Source organism: Pseudorasbora parva, chromosome 4 (assembly GCF_024679245.1).
Source record: "Pseudorasbora parva isolate DD20220531a chromosome 4, ASM2467924v1, whole genome shotgun sequence".
NCBI lineage: Eukaryota > Metazoa > Chordata > Actinopteri > Cypriniformes > Gobionidae > Pseudorasbora > Pseudorasbora parva.
Window position 1 is genome coordinate 14,945,186 of NC_090175.1, and position 15,930 is coordinate 14,961,115.

The window sequence follows — 15,930 nt, forward strand, 5'->3', positions numbered from 1 at the left end:
CTGTAAAACAGTATTCCAACTAGTCTTCCAACTGCCCAGTACATACACACAATGAACTTTTCACACATCTGTCATGAAGGACTTAATCCTCATTATTCTTTTATAGTAACTCTATTGTTTTTTATTCCGCCATTATGGTCTATTTATGCATTTTGGATTGCCCATCATCCCACATTCATCCCACTTTACATTAAAATCTATTATCTGAAGTCTTTCTAGCAAACAAACGAACAAAAAAGCCTGCTCTGGGTACCTTATGTGAAATAGATTGTGAAATAGAATATAGCTCCTGGCATGACAGGTGCATTAGAACTACTGTTATCATTAAGCTACATAACACAATTTAAAAGATTAATATTACACTTTAACTCCAAACTCCCTTTAAAAGGATCCCCTGGTGTTAAGACTTGTATGACTTAATATAACATAAATAATGTCTCTTACTGAAATATCTAGAATATACCCATGAAAGATTTACGTTATTTAAAAAAATCCATTACATATTTGGACAATGGGCGGCGCCATTTTATAGCAATTTATATATAGCTATAAGTCTTAACACCAGGATATCCCTTTTAACAGCCAGCAAGTGTTTGTATTTACTTCTGATCGATATATAATGTGGGTTTCTGTGATGTTCAATAATGTTAAAATGTTTTATTTAGCATTTTATATGGAGCTAATCACTACACCTGCTTACCATGTATACTGGAAACATTCTTTATCCATATGAAAATACACCAGATTTCTTGCAAAACACACATAAACCATATGCCATCGTAATTGTGCGTTTATTAGCTTCTTGGTTCACGTGTTGACAATGTTTATCACAGAGAGAATAATACAAATGTTAGAATTAATTAATAATGAATACTGATTGATTGATTGATTGATTGATTGATTGATTGATTGATTGATTGATTGATTGATTGATTGATTGATTGATTGATTGATTTATGGATGGATTGGTTGGCTGGTTGGTTGGTTGATTGATTGATTGATTGATTGATTGATTGATTGATTGATTGATTGATTGATTGATTGATTGATTGATTGATTGATTGATTGATTGATTGGCTGGTTGGTTGGTTGGTTGGTTGGTTGGTTGGTTGGTTGATTGATGGATTGGTAGGCTGGTTGGTTGATTGGCTGATTGATTGATTGGTTGGTTGGTTGATTGATTAATTGATTGGATTTTTTGATTGGATTGTTTTGATTGGATTGTTTTGATTGGATTGGATTGTTTTGTTTGGATTGTTTGGATTGATTGATTGATTGGTTGGTTGGTTGGTTGGTTGATTGGTTGGTTGGTTGATTGATTGATTGATTGATTGATTGATTGATTGATTGATTGATTGATTGATTGATTGATTGATTGATTGATTGATTGATTGATTGACTGATTGATTGATTGACTGATTGATTGATTGTAATGTTAATGTAGCTACATCAAGTTAATCTCATTAACTGATTAAAATATTCATAATCATAATTATTAATATTATTTAAGCTACACTGTGTGATATTTTCCCCCATCTAGAGGTAAAAAGGTATGTGACCATCCAGTGAATATTAGTGTGGTGTGGCAAGCAGCGTGGCGAGGGGCCCCGAGAGCGGCCGGTGACGAGTGGTAATGAGTACCAGCTGCGTGACGCACCGGTGTCGTCTCGCGGCCAAGGGACGGGAGCATAAAAGTAGGAGCGAAGGCAGCGAAAGAGGAGAGAGGACCAGGCCTGGAATTTATGTTGAGTTTTGTTTAATTTTTATTATGTTTGTGAGGGACTGCCCACGTTTTATTTTGTGGGTATTTGCGGGCAGTTGTCCGTCAGGGGCTGCCCGCGGTTTTACTTTTGTTTTGTTTATTTATTTGTATATTAAAGTTTGTTGAACGTTCGCCGGTTCCCGCCTCCTTCCTTCCCATCTACAAACCTTATTACATTGGTGCCGAAGCCGGGAGGAAGAAGGGATGCGCTGTCGGAGAGCCCTCGCTGCTGAGATGGATCGCGGTGCTGAGGAGTTCGGGCAGCGCGGATGAGGAAAGACCGCGAGTGGCTGCCCGAGGCGTTGGTGCTGGAGCGAGTGAAGACCGGTGGGACGGAGAGCTCGCTGCCGTGCCCCTGGGTCGAGGTGGGGTGGCGGCCGTCCTGGAGGGAGCGGAGGAGTTGCCGGCGTTCGCCGTGGGCCGGAGCCTGCTGTTGTCCGCCGGAACGGGGAGGAGCGGGGAACCCGGAGCTCGCTGCCGACTGCCCTCAATCGGAGGAGCCATCGCCGGCTGCCAGGGGGCGGAGGAGGATCGGGCTGTCCACCGGGCGTCCAGCACCATCGCATAGCACCTCGAGGAAGACCCTCTCGGCTGGTGAGGACCGAGCGGCAGTGTGTCGGGGAACCCGACCAGATTTATTTATTTTTTTCTTTCTTTCTTTTTCCCTCTCTCCCCTCTCTCGTTCTGTAGCTCCGTGCTCCCGTCTCCATTTCTCTCGCCTCTCTGTCCTTACCCCCAGGTGCCGCGGCCGCTGTGCCGGGGGGGGGTTAGTAGAGCGCAGTCTCGGGAGTGCCCCCCGGCCTGCGAGGGGCGATGGGGGTATGTGGTGTGGCAAGCAGCGTGGCGAGAGACCGTGAGAGCGGCCGGTGACGAATGGTAATGAGTACATGCTGCGTGACGCACTGGTCTCGTCTCGCGGCCAAGGGACGGGAGCATAAAAGTAGGAGCGAAGGCAGCGGAAGAGGAGAGAGGACCAGGCCTGGAATTTATGTTGAGTTTTGTTAACGTGTTATTATGTGTTTGTGGGCAGTCATCCGTGAGGGGCTACCCACGTTTTATTTTGTGGGTATTTGCGGGCAGTCGTCCGTGAGGGGCTGCCCGCGGTTTTACTTTCGTTTTGTTTATTTATTTTGAATTAAAGTTTGTGAAACATTCGCCGGTTCCCGCCTCCTTCCTTCCCATCTACATTCCTTATTACAATTAGTTTCTGTTCCTCTCAATTCCGATTTCGTTTTAACTCCTACGGTGGCCGATTTAGTTCAAGATTAACATAGCTTCCAGTTCGACCGCGTCCATGAGTACCATCGAGTGTTAAAATGTGAAAGGCGAAGCTTGAATTTACAGGTTTATGTTGAATTTATGTACTTTCAAGTTGGAGGGGCAACATGGCGACCGGCATTCGAACCCCTCACCCGTATGTATTTTCAATGGCATATTATAAACTTACGAGAATACTTTATTACTTGAAAGAAGTAAATATACATTAATGAGCACATATTTTTGAAAGAACTAAGTGTTTTTAGCTAAGAATAAACATTAAAAAAGTTACACAGTGACGCTTTAATATTTCCCCGAGCTAATTCGCTACATAAATTAGGTAATCGCAAAGTATTTTAGGACTGCCTTATCCGTTAGGATAAGTGTGATTCCAAATAGATTTTGTACAAAACAGGGTATAATATAAAGAAAAGCGACATCATTTTGTTGCTTGCTGTTGGTGCAGCCCTTCTCCCAAATTTTGGAACCGACTTTGCTATTCATTGTTATTCATTCAAACTTGCACTGATGAAAATACAGACTCAGGATTGCCTTTACCCTTTTCCCCACCTTGTCATGTTTTGATTTCCTTTCTTTAACTCAGATACATCCTAATCATAAGAAGTTTAGAGAACCAAATGAAAATTCATTGAATTTTACTGCAGTTTGAATAGTTGCCAATCCATGTTAACCTTTTCACTTGTGCATTTAGCAAGCACAAAGTACAGTTTCAGTGGAGTGAGCACATACCTAATGGATGCAAGGGATTTGTATGCTAAATTGAAAGCAGAATGTGTTCAAGGCTATGCCATTCACATGTGCTATATTCAGGGTTAAATACCTCCTGTATAGAGACAAATTGACAACAACTTTTAGACATATATACCAAACATATTTTGTCTGTAGGGATAAAGAAAGGTGCATGTGTCAGGTGAACCCAAATAGGTTGCAAATAGTGTCATTTAATTATTTAATCTTAATCAGCTGTGATAAGTGATATAGTTTTTGTCTAAACTACAATAACATTTTCTATTTCTGCGCATTGCACTGTGTAGTATGAAAGCTTGTTTTCACCACACCACCGAATAACATTTTTAAAAGATAACAAACACTTTCTCTCACATTTACGAGTTTACATTTTTCTCGGAATTGCGAGTTACAAAATCAGAATAGCATGATATAAAGTCACAATTGCAAGTTATAGTCAGAATTGTGAGTTATAAAGTCAGAATTGTGAGATATAAAGTCAGAATTGCGAGTTATAAAGTAAGAATTGTGAGTTATAAAGTAAGAATTGTGAGTTATAAAGTCAGAATTGTGAGATATAACGTCAGAATTGTGAGTTATAAAGTCAGAATTGTGAGATATAAAGTCAGAATTGTGAGTTATAAAGTCAGAATTGCAAGATATAATGTCACAATTTTGAGATATAAAGTCAGAATTATGAGTTATAAAGTCAGAATTGTGAGATATAAAGTCAGAATTGTGAGTTATAAAGTCAGAATTGTGAGTTATAAAGTCAGAATTGCAAGATATAATGTCACAATTTTGAGATATAAAGTCAGAATTATGAGTTATAAAGTCAGAATTGTGAGTTATAAAGTCAGAATTGTGAGATATAAAGTCAGAATTGCAAGATATAATGTCACAATTGTGAGATATAAAGTCAGAATTGCAAGATATAATGTCACAATTGTGAGATATAAAGTCAGAATTGTGAGATATAACGTCCGTGAACAAACTGATTATTTTAATTTAACCTGTTAATTTACTGAATAATTAATTTATGAATTGAACTGATCAGTCTCAAGTTAACAAGTCACAAGACTGGGAGATCCTCTGAGCTTGAATGAACACGTGAATTTATTAATTTACTGGGGTTAAAAAATATTAAGCATTATAACACATTGCAGAGTGCTTAATTCTCCGTCACAAGCGAGTCACGACAAAAATAGTGTGCATTCGTATTATGATTATAGTAGCCTGCAGGCAGTACAAAAAAAGACACATGGTGTTTTCCATCTGATTGTGTCAAGAATTTCTCCCAGTGCCATCTTTACAATAAAGTGTCCTCTCCTATAGATGAATCCTTTGATTATCTTCACTTTACTGCTCATTTGATGTTTGTAAATGACCTTGACTTTTTATGTACAGATGTCCAGGAGAACATGCATGCTCTCGTTATTTAAAGGTCCACCAATAAAATGCAAGCACATTTCTATCAGTCTTATTATTCAGGAGTAAAAGACAATCCCCATTAATGGTTTTCTATAAATAACATGCCTCTAATTATGGTGGAACATTGGTGAAATGTAATGAGACCGTATGGAGAAGGTTACAAACTGAATATCTACAGAATTGTGTTGAAATGAAAATTAAATTGGTAATCCACTAAAGCAAGTTAATAGCTGTTTTTAAAGTAACTGTAATACAATGCTGGTGTGTGAAGGAGGCAACAAATAATGATGTGAATAAATGTTTAATATCACTCAGTGTCTTTGCCTCAATAACTTCAAGATGGCACGTCAACTCGTATATATGCTGCACAAGCTGAATGGGAATGCTAACAAATAGCTTTCTTCAGGCATTATAGACCTTTTTTTTAACCATATTTCTTATTTTAAATAAGAAGAATTTTTATTCCCTGCAAAGTACTACAGTGTGGTGTCAGATCTCAGGAGGCAATCTCAAAACCATTAGCTAAGAGCTTTTTCAACACGTAACCTTGCTAATGCTTACGGCTGAACATTGTTTTACCTGGAATTAGATTATGAACTTTTCCACACAGACAAAAAAAAGAAAAGTATGTCTGAAAGAAAGCAAATGTTAGCAATGCTGAATACATGAAAGAAATGTTGTGTGTCTTAAATAGCCTCTGGTTCCTAGGAAACTGTGAAAGCTGTTGCAAAATAAACACCTTCTGCAGTGCAGCCTTCATGTAGCTGAAAACTGCAGGCGACTGCTTGCACTGTTTACGTGTGTAAGACAGTATAATGTGAGATAAGGCAGAAGCTACAGTAGACACTGTACATCCAATATGTATCCTCAGTTGGGGCTTAAAAGACATTCCAGAATATAATCGATTTGACTGCACTAACACTATCGAATTAGAACAAAACTTGAACTGAATTGAGCTGAATAATGACACTGTTGTCTTCTGCTTTATAGCTGAATTGAATTAATTTAATAATTAGTGAATTTAGCAACATTTAACTAAATTAAATCAACATTGAACTGACATAAAATGAATAATCATCCTCTTATCTTCTGTTGAGCTGCTCTAATGCATCAAACACTTCATAATTGATGAACTTTGCAAAATAAACTAAATTGATCTGAATATTGGCACTATTGTCTTCTGTTGAGCTGCTTTATAACTGAATTGAACCCATTGATGAACTGCAACAGTGACACTCGTTTTTGAACTAAATTGAATCAACATTGATTTACACTGAGTTGAAAAATGACAACTGTCTTTATTACAGCTGCTTTACAGCAGAAACTGTTGAAAAGTCCTCATCATTTTAGAATTTTGTCTGTTTCTGTGAAGCTGCTTTGAAATACCCTGTATTAAAAAATTTGACTTAAAGTTGACTTAAAGTAGGTGTGTGTGTGTGTGTGTGTGTGTGTGTGTGTGTGTGTGTGTGTGTGTGTGTGTGTGTGTGTGTGTGTGTGTGTGCGTGCGTGCGTGCGTCGCCTTCTTATTAAGAGGAGAAAGGCTAAGAGAAAATTAACTGTTAAAGGGTTATTAATTAAGCAAAACAAATTTAATTCGCCCATAATTTACTCAGCCTCATGTTGTTCCAAACCCTTAAGACTTTCATTCATCTTCTGAACATAAATTAAGCTTCCTGCCCCTTCATAGACAGCTATGCAAATGACAGTTTGACACTTCAAAAAGTTCCTAAAGAGATTGTAAAACTAATCCATAAGAATTGAGTGGTTAAGTAAAAAATTCCAGAAGCTCAAATGTGCTGCGTAACACAAGAATGAAACTCATTAGTTCTTGCAGAAGCTCAAATGTGATGCGTGACACGAGAATAAACCTCATTGGTTTTTACAGAAGCTCAAACGTGATGCGTAACACGAGAATAAACCTCATTGGTTCTTACAGAAGTTCAAACGTGATGCGTAACACGAGAATAAACCTCATTGGTTCTTACAGAAGTTAAAATGTGCAGCATAACATGAGAATGAACTTAATTGGTTCTTACAGAAGCTCAAACGTACAGCACAACATGAGAATGAACCTCACTGGTTCTCACGGAAGCTCAAACATGCTGCATAACATGAGAATGAACCTCATTAGTTCGTGCTGAAGCTCAAACGTGCTGCGTAACATGAGAATGAACCTCATTAGTTCGTGCTGAAGCTCAAACGTGCTGCGTAACATGAGAATGAACCTCACTGGTTCTTGTGGAAGCATAAACGTGCTGCGTAACATGAGAATAAACCTCACTGGTTCTTGTGGAAGCTCAAACATGCTGTGTAACACGAGAATAAACCTCACTGGTTCTTGTGGAAGCATAAACGTGCTGCGTAACATGAGAATGAACCTCACTGGTTCTTGTGGAAGCTCAAACGTGCTGCGTAACACGAGAATGAACCTCACTGGTTCTTGTGGAAGCGTAAACGTGCTGCGTAACATGAGAATGAACCTCACTGGTTCTTGTGGAAGCGTAAACGTGCTGCGTAACACGAGAATGAACCTCATTGGTTCTTGTGGAAGCGTAAACGTGCTGCGTAACATGAGAATGAACCTCACTGGTTCTTGTGGAAGCGTAAATGTGCTGCGTAACATGAGAATGAACCTCATTGGTTCTTGTGGAAGCGTAAATGTGCTGCGTAACATGAGAATGAACCTCATTGGTTCTTGTGGAAGCTCAAACGTGCTGCGTAACATGAGAATGAACCTCACTGGTTCTTGTGGAAGCTCAAACGTGCTGCGTAACATGAGAATGAACCTCACTGGTTCTTGTGGAAGCGCAAACGTGCTGCGTAACATGAGAATGAACCTCACTGGTTCTTGTGGAAGCTCAAACATGCTGTGTAACATGAGAATGAACCTCACTGGTTCTTGTGGAAGCTCAAACGTGCTGCGTAACATGAGAATGAACCTCACTGGTTCTTGTGGAAGCATAAACGTGCTGCGTAACATGAGAATAAACCTCACTGGTTCTTGTGGAAGCGCAAACGTGCTGCGTAACATGAGAATGAACCTCACTGGTTCTTGTGGAAGCATAAACGTGCTGCGTAACATGAGAATAAACCTCACTGGTTCTTGTGGAAGCGCAAACGTGCTGTGTAACACGAGAATGAACCTCACTGGTTCTTGTGGAAGCGTAAACGTGCTGCGTAACATGAGAATGAACCTCACTGGTTCTTGTGGAAGCGTAAATGTGCTGCGTAACATGAGAATGAACCTCATTGGTTCTTGTGGAAGCGTAAATGTGCTGCGTAACATGAGAATGAACCTCATTGGTTCTTGTGGAAGCTCAAACGTGCTGCGTAACATGAGAATGAACCTCACTGGTTCTTGTGGAAGCATAAACGTGCTGCGTAACATGAGAATAAACCTCACTGGTTCTTGTGGAAGCGCAAACGTGCTGTGTAACACGAGAATGAACCTCACTGGTTCTTGTGGAAGCTCAAACGTGCTGCGTAACACGAGAATAAACCTCACTGGTTCTTGTGGAAGCATAAACGTGCTGCGTAACATGAGAATGAACCTCACTGGTTCTTGTGGAAGCTCAAACGTGCTGCGTAACACGAGAATGAACCTCACTGGTTCTTGTGGAAGCGTAAACGTGCTGCGCAACACGAGAATGAACCTCATTGGTTCTTGTGGAAGCGTAAACGTGCTGCGTAACATGAGAATGAACCTCACTGGTTCTTGTGGAAGCGTAAATGTGCTGCGTAACATGAGAATGAACCTCATTGGTTCTTGTGGAAGCTCAAACGTGCTGCGTAACATGAGAATGAACCTCATTGGTTCTTGTGGAAGCTCAAACGTGCTGCGTAACATGAGAATAAACCTCACTGGTTCTTGTGGAAGCTCAAACGTGCTGCGTAACACGAGAATGAACCTCACTGGTTCTTGTGGAAGCGTAAACGTGCTGCGCAACACGAGAATGAACCTCATTGGTTCTTGTGGAAGCGTAAACGTGCTGCGTAACATGAGAATGAACCTCACTGGTTCTTGTGGAAGCGTAAATGTGCTGCGTAACATGAGAATGAACCTCATTGGTTCTTGTGGAAGCTCAAACGTGCTGCGTAACATGAGAATGAACCTCATTGGTTCTTGTGGAAGCTCAAACGTGCTGCGTAACATGAGAATGAACCTCACTGGTTCTTGTGGAAGCGTAAACGTGCTGCGTAACATGAGAATGAACCTCACTGGTTCTTGTGGAAGCGTAAACGTGCTGCGTAACATGAGAATGAACCTCACTGGTTCTTGTGGAAGCGTAAACGTGCTGCGTAACATGAGAATGAACCTCACTGGTTCTTGTGGAAGCGTAAACGTGCTGCGTAACATGAGAATGAACCTCACTGGTTCTTGTGGAAGCGTAAACGTGCTGCGTAACATGAGAATGAACCTCACTGGTTCTCGCATGTCAAGTGAACATGCTTGAGCTTCTGTTTCTGTTGATGAAAGTTAAAATGTTAATAAAAGCCTAAATTCAATCTGTTGAAAAAGTTTTTTCAGAAAATGAGCTCAATTCATATGGATTAGTTTTACGATCTCTTTATGAATTGTTTGAAGTGTCAAAGTGGTACTGTAGTTGCGTATGGAGGTACCGAAAGCTCTCAGATTACATTAAAAAGATCCCTATTTGTGTCACAAAGATAAACGAAAATCTTATGGGTTTGGAATAACATAAGGGTGAGTAATATTAATGAAAGAATTTAAATTTTTGGGTGCACTATCTCTTTAAAATTTCTAAAATCATGACAATGTTTTACAGTGTAGATCTTCAAAGGCACTGATGCACCTAGTTTACACAGAAACAGGAACACTATTATATGGAATATATTATGTCTAGTCTTATCTGTCTGAGACAGAAAGAGAGTTAGAGGATGTGCCTGGAGCTGAATGTAAACCTGAATCCTGCTGTTCATGGTGCAGTGCACTTGCCCAACATAAAACCTAAGAAAACAAATGTCAGGGCAAATGCCAGGATGCTAGAGGGTGTGTCAACACCAAAAAAGACAGTAGTTTATCATCGACTACTGTTCTAAACAGATCTTTTTAGCACAAAGGTATTTAATGACCCTATCACATCATAGTCTGTAATTATAATTAACACCACAGCTTTCTGATAAAAAAAAATATATATAATCAACAGATGGTTTTAATCTTAAGAACATTTCATTTAACAAGAATAACTTGTTAGCAGCAGAAACTTTCCAACAGCAAATTAAAGGCCATGTTATGTGACACTACTCGGTCAATCAATCTTAAAATACTTCTTTTTAATGCATTACTACAGGTACATTTCTAATTAAATGAACGACGCATAACTGAGAATAGTAGGTGACACTATTCTATACTTAACCATACAGTAATGTTCTCATGCTATAAGATCTATTATAAAAGGTCATGGCGAGATAATGAAGCAGACTGCAGAGTTAATTTACAGGAATAGTTCACCCTAAAATGATAATTCTGTCATCATTCACTAACCTTGATGTTGTTCAGTTGTTCAGCAGAATGTTCACACTGGTCTTTTCCGAACATTGATAGCATCATGTTATTATGTTAAACATACATAAACATACACATTTTAAAGAGGACCTATTATGTCAATTTTTACAAGATGTAATTTAAGCCTCAGGTGTGCTCACAGATCATTTATAAATCCATGTTGTAAATGCCCAGTCAAGAACAGGCTGTTTTTGTGCATGTGCCTTTAAATGCAAATGAGCTGCTGTGCCGCCTCCCTCTCCACACAGTTCCTGCCTCGATCGGATTCTCTGCCAAATACTAACAAGACATCTGCTTCGTTTTTATTATCATCTGTATCTCAATCACTCTCACGGATAGCATAATTCTTCTTGCATCATTAAAGTGTATTATATCCTTGCGTTTTAAAGCTATATTCGTTTTAAACTTGTAATGGATAATTTTCTGAGCGCACTTATCTGAAGCACACGCACAAAGATAACTTTCCAGGGCTGTAACCACCATAGACAAGTTCCCCCAATAATTAGAAATGGCCAAAAAGGCCAAAATGCTTTGAACTGTAATGAATCAGCATATTGATTCGTGATTCGGATCGCGTGTCAAACTGCCAAACTGCTGAAATCACGTGACAATAGCTTTACGTCTTTAGCGTCTCAACGACGTCTTTAGTGCCTTTTATGGGTCTTGAGAGAGGAAATGACATTGGTGTCAATGAAGGCCTTTCTGAGCCATCGGATTTCAACAAAAATATCTTAATTTGTGTTCCAAAGATAAACAGAGGTCTTATGGGTGTCGAATGACATTAAGGTAAGTAATTAATGACAGAATTTTCATTTTTGAGTGAACTAACCACAGAGAAAAGTCTGATTTTCATTATATGTCCCTTAACCCTTTATGCCCGAGTCTTTTTTTAATTTGCCAACATTTCTTAAGTTAAAGTATGTTTAGAGCTGTTTAATAAAATAAATAAAAAATGTTTTAAATTAAATTAAATTAAATTAAATTAAATTAAATTAAATTAAATTAAATTAAATTAAATTAAATTAAATTAAATTAAATTAAATTAAATTAAATTAAATTAAATTAAATTAAATTAAATTAAATTAAATAAATTAAATTAAAGCCATACAATGATTTTGCTGGAAACACCTAAACGGTTCTATATAGCCACATAAACACAGTAAAGTTTCAGGAGTGACAGCGACATACACAGTGCCCCCGCTCCCACCATGCACATCATGCACTTTTGGCTTTAGGTTTTTCAGGAGGGTATAACAGTATATTCAGGTAAGAAATACAACAGAAATGAAAGTAATCGAATGTAATATAACAATGGATAGACTTCGTTGTAAAAATTAAATACAGATTAATGCTTACAATTAAAGTTACAAAAGCTATTTAGTCAAGAGCAGCGAAAGATTTTCTCTTTGTCTTTTGCAGCAGGTTTATGCACGGATCCAATATCAGGGCTCCAGACTGTGACCAAATAGTCTCATTTTGCAACCTTTTTTCCTGCTGTGTGACTAAATTTAGTTAGAGGTCACACTGGTGAGTATTATTAAAAAAGAAAAGGAGTATTAGAGCCGGTTCAGAAATTTCACTATCGATATATCGGAATATAAATATTTTGGACAACACTCCACATTGCATTTTTTTGTAAATATCACTACCTGCATTTTTCAGGAGGTAAATTCAGTTGTAGAATGCAGTTGTCACTGAACTGTGTGTGTACAGAACAGGATTAAACACTAAAAGATGAAATGACAACTAAATTTAGCTGAAGTGTGTGCGTGGCCTATATAAACCACCTGACACAACCCTTTAAGATTCTATATAGACAATTTTTTTTCTAAAAGTGTAGAGAATACATTTTTGGGGTAATTGTCCCTTTAAGAAATTAAGTTTTATTGATGGCCATATAAGTAAAAACAGGTGGAAGATCAATCCTAATTAGACCTCTAATTATATTATTCATTGCCCATTATTAACAGGTTTGCTCTTAAGTGTCTAAATGTCATGAATGTCATGTCTTGAAGTGTGTATAGAGTTGCACACACACATATGCACTGTTGCAATAGCAACAGCATTATAAAGCCATCATCAGTAACACAACTCACACAAGACGACACTGAAGTACTACAGAATGAAGAAATGCCTTCAGGGATTACAAGAGAAAAACAAGAGACTCTCAACTCTCAATAACTCGTAGAAAGTAAAACAACATAAGAAAAATGTGGAGGGATTTAGACTTTTTTTCACTCTTAGGCCTGAAACATAAGCTAAACTATGCAGATTTTATGTGTCATTTTTTGAAATGGGTTCAAATTGAATTCACATACATTGATATGTGTTGCATTTTCAGTACGGTCACAAGAGACACTAGCTGTTTTTTTCTACAGTTGATATTTCTAAAATTTGTTATATCTTATATAAACTTAACAATCTTATAATTATTACATCTTATTTAATAGCACAGACATTTGAAGGGTACTCTATTCCTCCCTTGAGGATTATTACTGCCACAGTACCACAAGTACTGTATGTACTGTACATGTTCACATCTGTCAAATTTCATTCTATCATCAGACAAACAAGTTCCGGTCTAGTGGAGAAAGTACACAGATCGTTTTTTGGGGGATTTGGGGGATTACAATGAGGCATTGTATTTCATGTCACGTGTTTGTTCATCTCGATTTCTCACAGCTTGTGTGCTTTTTCGGAATGAACTGCGGCGCTAACAGAGTCTTACGAAAGCACACGTCGCGCAGAGAAGACCAATAGCCAAGGTCAAGGCTTTCTGTTAAATAATACAATAATTAATGTTTTTTTTCACTAAACTCCATTGGGTAACACTTTATTTTACAGTGTCTTTGTTACATATGTTACATGTCCTTACAATAGTAATAACAACTAACCTTCAACCAAACCCTAATCATTCCCTAACCCTATAGTAAGTGCATCTAGTTAATTAATATTACTCAGTACTTAAATATAGACAGATCAAGCATAACATAATGTTTGTGTTAGTCGCCCTCTTGCTGCCAAAACACCCCTGACCTATCAAGGCATGGACTCCACCAGACCCCTGAAAGTGTGCTGTGGTATCTGGCACCAAGATGTTAGCAGCAGATCCTTTAAGTCTTGTAAGTTGTGAGGAGAGGCCTAAGTACATGGTCTGCAACAATGCTTAGGTAGATGGTACATGTCAAAGTAACATCCACATGGATGGCAGGACCCAAGGATTCCCAGCAGAACATCGCCAAAAGCATTACACTGCCTCCACTGGCTTGCCTTCATCCCTTAGTGCATCCTGGTGCCATGTGTTCCCCAGATAAGCAACGCACACTCACCCGACCATCCACGTGATGTAAAAGAAAATGTGAATCATCAGACCAGGCTACCTTCTTCCATTGCTCCATGGTTCAGTTCTGATGCTCATGTGCCCACTGTTGTTGCTTTCGGGCAATGGACAGGGGTCAGCATGGGCACCCTGACTGGTCTGTGGCTATAAAGCCCCATACACAACAAACAGTGATGCACTGTGTATTCTGACACCTTTCTATCAGAGCCAGCATTAACTTCTTCAATTTGAGCTACTATAGATTGTTTATTGGATCGGACCACACGGCCAGCCTCCCCACATCCATCAATGAGCCTTGACCGCCCATGACCCTGTCGCCGGTTCACCACTGTTCCTTCCTTGGACTTCCTTCACTTTTGATAGATACTGATGACTGCAGACCGGGAACGCCCCACAAGAGCTGCAGTTTTGGACATGCTGTGACCCAGTCATCTAGCCATCACAATTTGGCCCTTATCAAATTCCCTCAAATCCTTATGCTTGCACATTCCTGCTTCTAACAAATCAACTTTGAGGACAAAATGTTCACTTCCTGCCTAATATATCCCACCCACTAACAGGTGCCGTGATGAAGTGATAATCAGTGTTATTCACTTCACATGTCAGTAGTCATAATGTTATGCCTGATCGGTGTATAATTACACTGTAACAATGACACCTTAAAATAAAGTGTAACCCCTTATTGTATACCCCCAGGACACTTAGGTAAGGATATGGCATGTTTCGCATTGGGATTATTCTGTGATATTGTTGTGTTGTTGTTTTTTTATAATAAAAAAAAAGCTTTATGCTGCTCGACATTGGACACTGCATAATTTTAGGCCTTCTTAGGTCAGATAAAAATAAAAATTCTGAGGCACAGTCCAGCAGTGTGACTTCTCCTATGATGAAATCAAAAACCAACAGGAGCGCAGAACCTGATGACACAGTTGGTGCGACAACAACAACCATCACTTGCTCCATACATACAGTATCCTCTTTGTTTTTTTTTTGTTTTTTTTTGTTGTTTTTTCAGTACAAGCCATGATCAAAATGGATGCTACAAATGAGTCTTCTTGTGCGCGTCCATTATAATGTTGTACAGTCTGGCATTAAAGACCACTAAGATCCCACTGTGTGACGTGGCTTACCGTGGGGATCATGGCTTCACTTTTGTGTGTGTGTAGTCTTGGTATTCTCTACGTTGCGGGGACAAAATGTCCCCATGAATTTTGACCTTGTCAGGCCATTTTTGGTCCCCATGAGGAAACAAACTTATAAATCATACAGAATAATCTTTTTTGAAGCTCTAAACTAGCAGAACGTTTTTGTGTGTGTGTGATGGCTAGGTTTAGGGGTAGGAGAATATACAGTTTGTACAGTATAAAAACCATGACGTCTATGGAATGTCCCTATAAAACATGAAAACCCAACGTGTGTGTGTGTGTGTGTGTGTGTGTGTGTGTGTGTGTGTGTGTGTGTGTGTGTGTGTGTGTGTTTGTGTGTGTTTGTGCGTGCGTGTGCGTATGTGTGCGTGTGAACATGCTGTACCTTCTTGGTGAGCTCATTGGCCTCGTTTATGTAACGATCCCTCTCTTTCTCCAGCTGGTAGATGATCTTTCGTTGTTTCTGGGCTTCGTCCCTGTAGTTCAAAATCTCCTGTTCCAGAGACTTCATTGACTGCTCATTTTCCTTAACGATGGTCTGCTGTTTGTCTGTTTCATTTGCCGCCTTGATCATATTCTGGGAAAATATGCAAGAGGTTACACAAAAGATCACTTTGGAAATATACTTTATTTGCATTTTATGTGCATGATTTTCAGAAAATAGCCATAAAAACCGATCTTGAGAATACAATGATTTTACTCTGTGATGTATCGCTGTTAT

The 15,930-nt window shown here is 38.9% G+C and overlaps 1 protein-coding gene across 1 annotated transcript in view; it reads right to left on the minus strand.

Moving 5' to 3' along the window:
• cfap58 (cilia and flagella associated protein 58) overlaps window positions 1-15,930 on the minus strand; it is a 145,928-nt gene that overhangs the window by 108,839 nt on the left and 21,159 nt on the right. Inside the window, exon 9 of the mRNA XM_067442635.1 lies at window positions 15,595-15,786. Coding sequence (XP_067298736.1) covers window positions 15,595-15,786 — 192 coding nt within the window. The remainder of the gene's footprint in view (window positions 1-15,594; window positions 15,787-15,930) is intronic.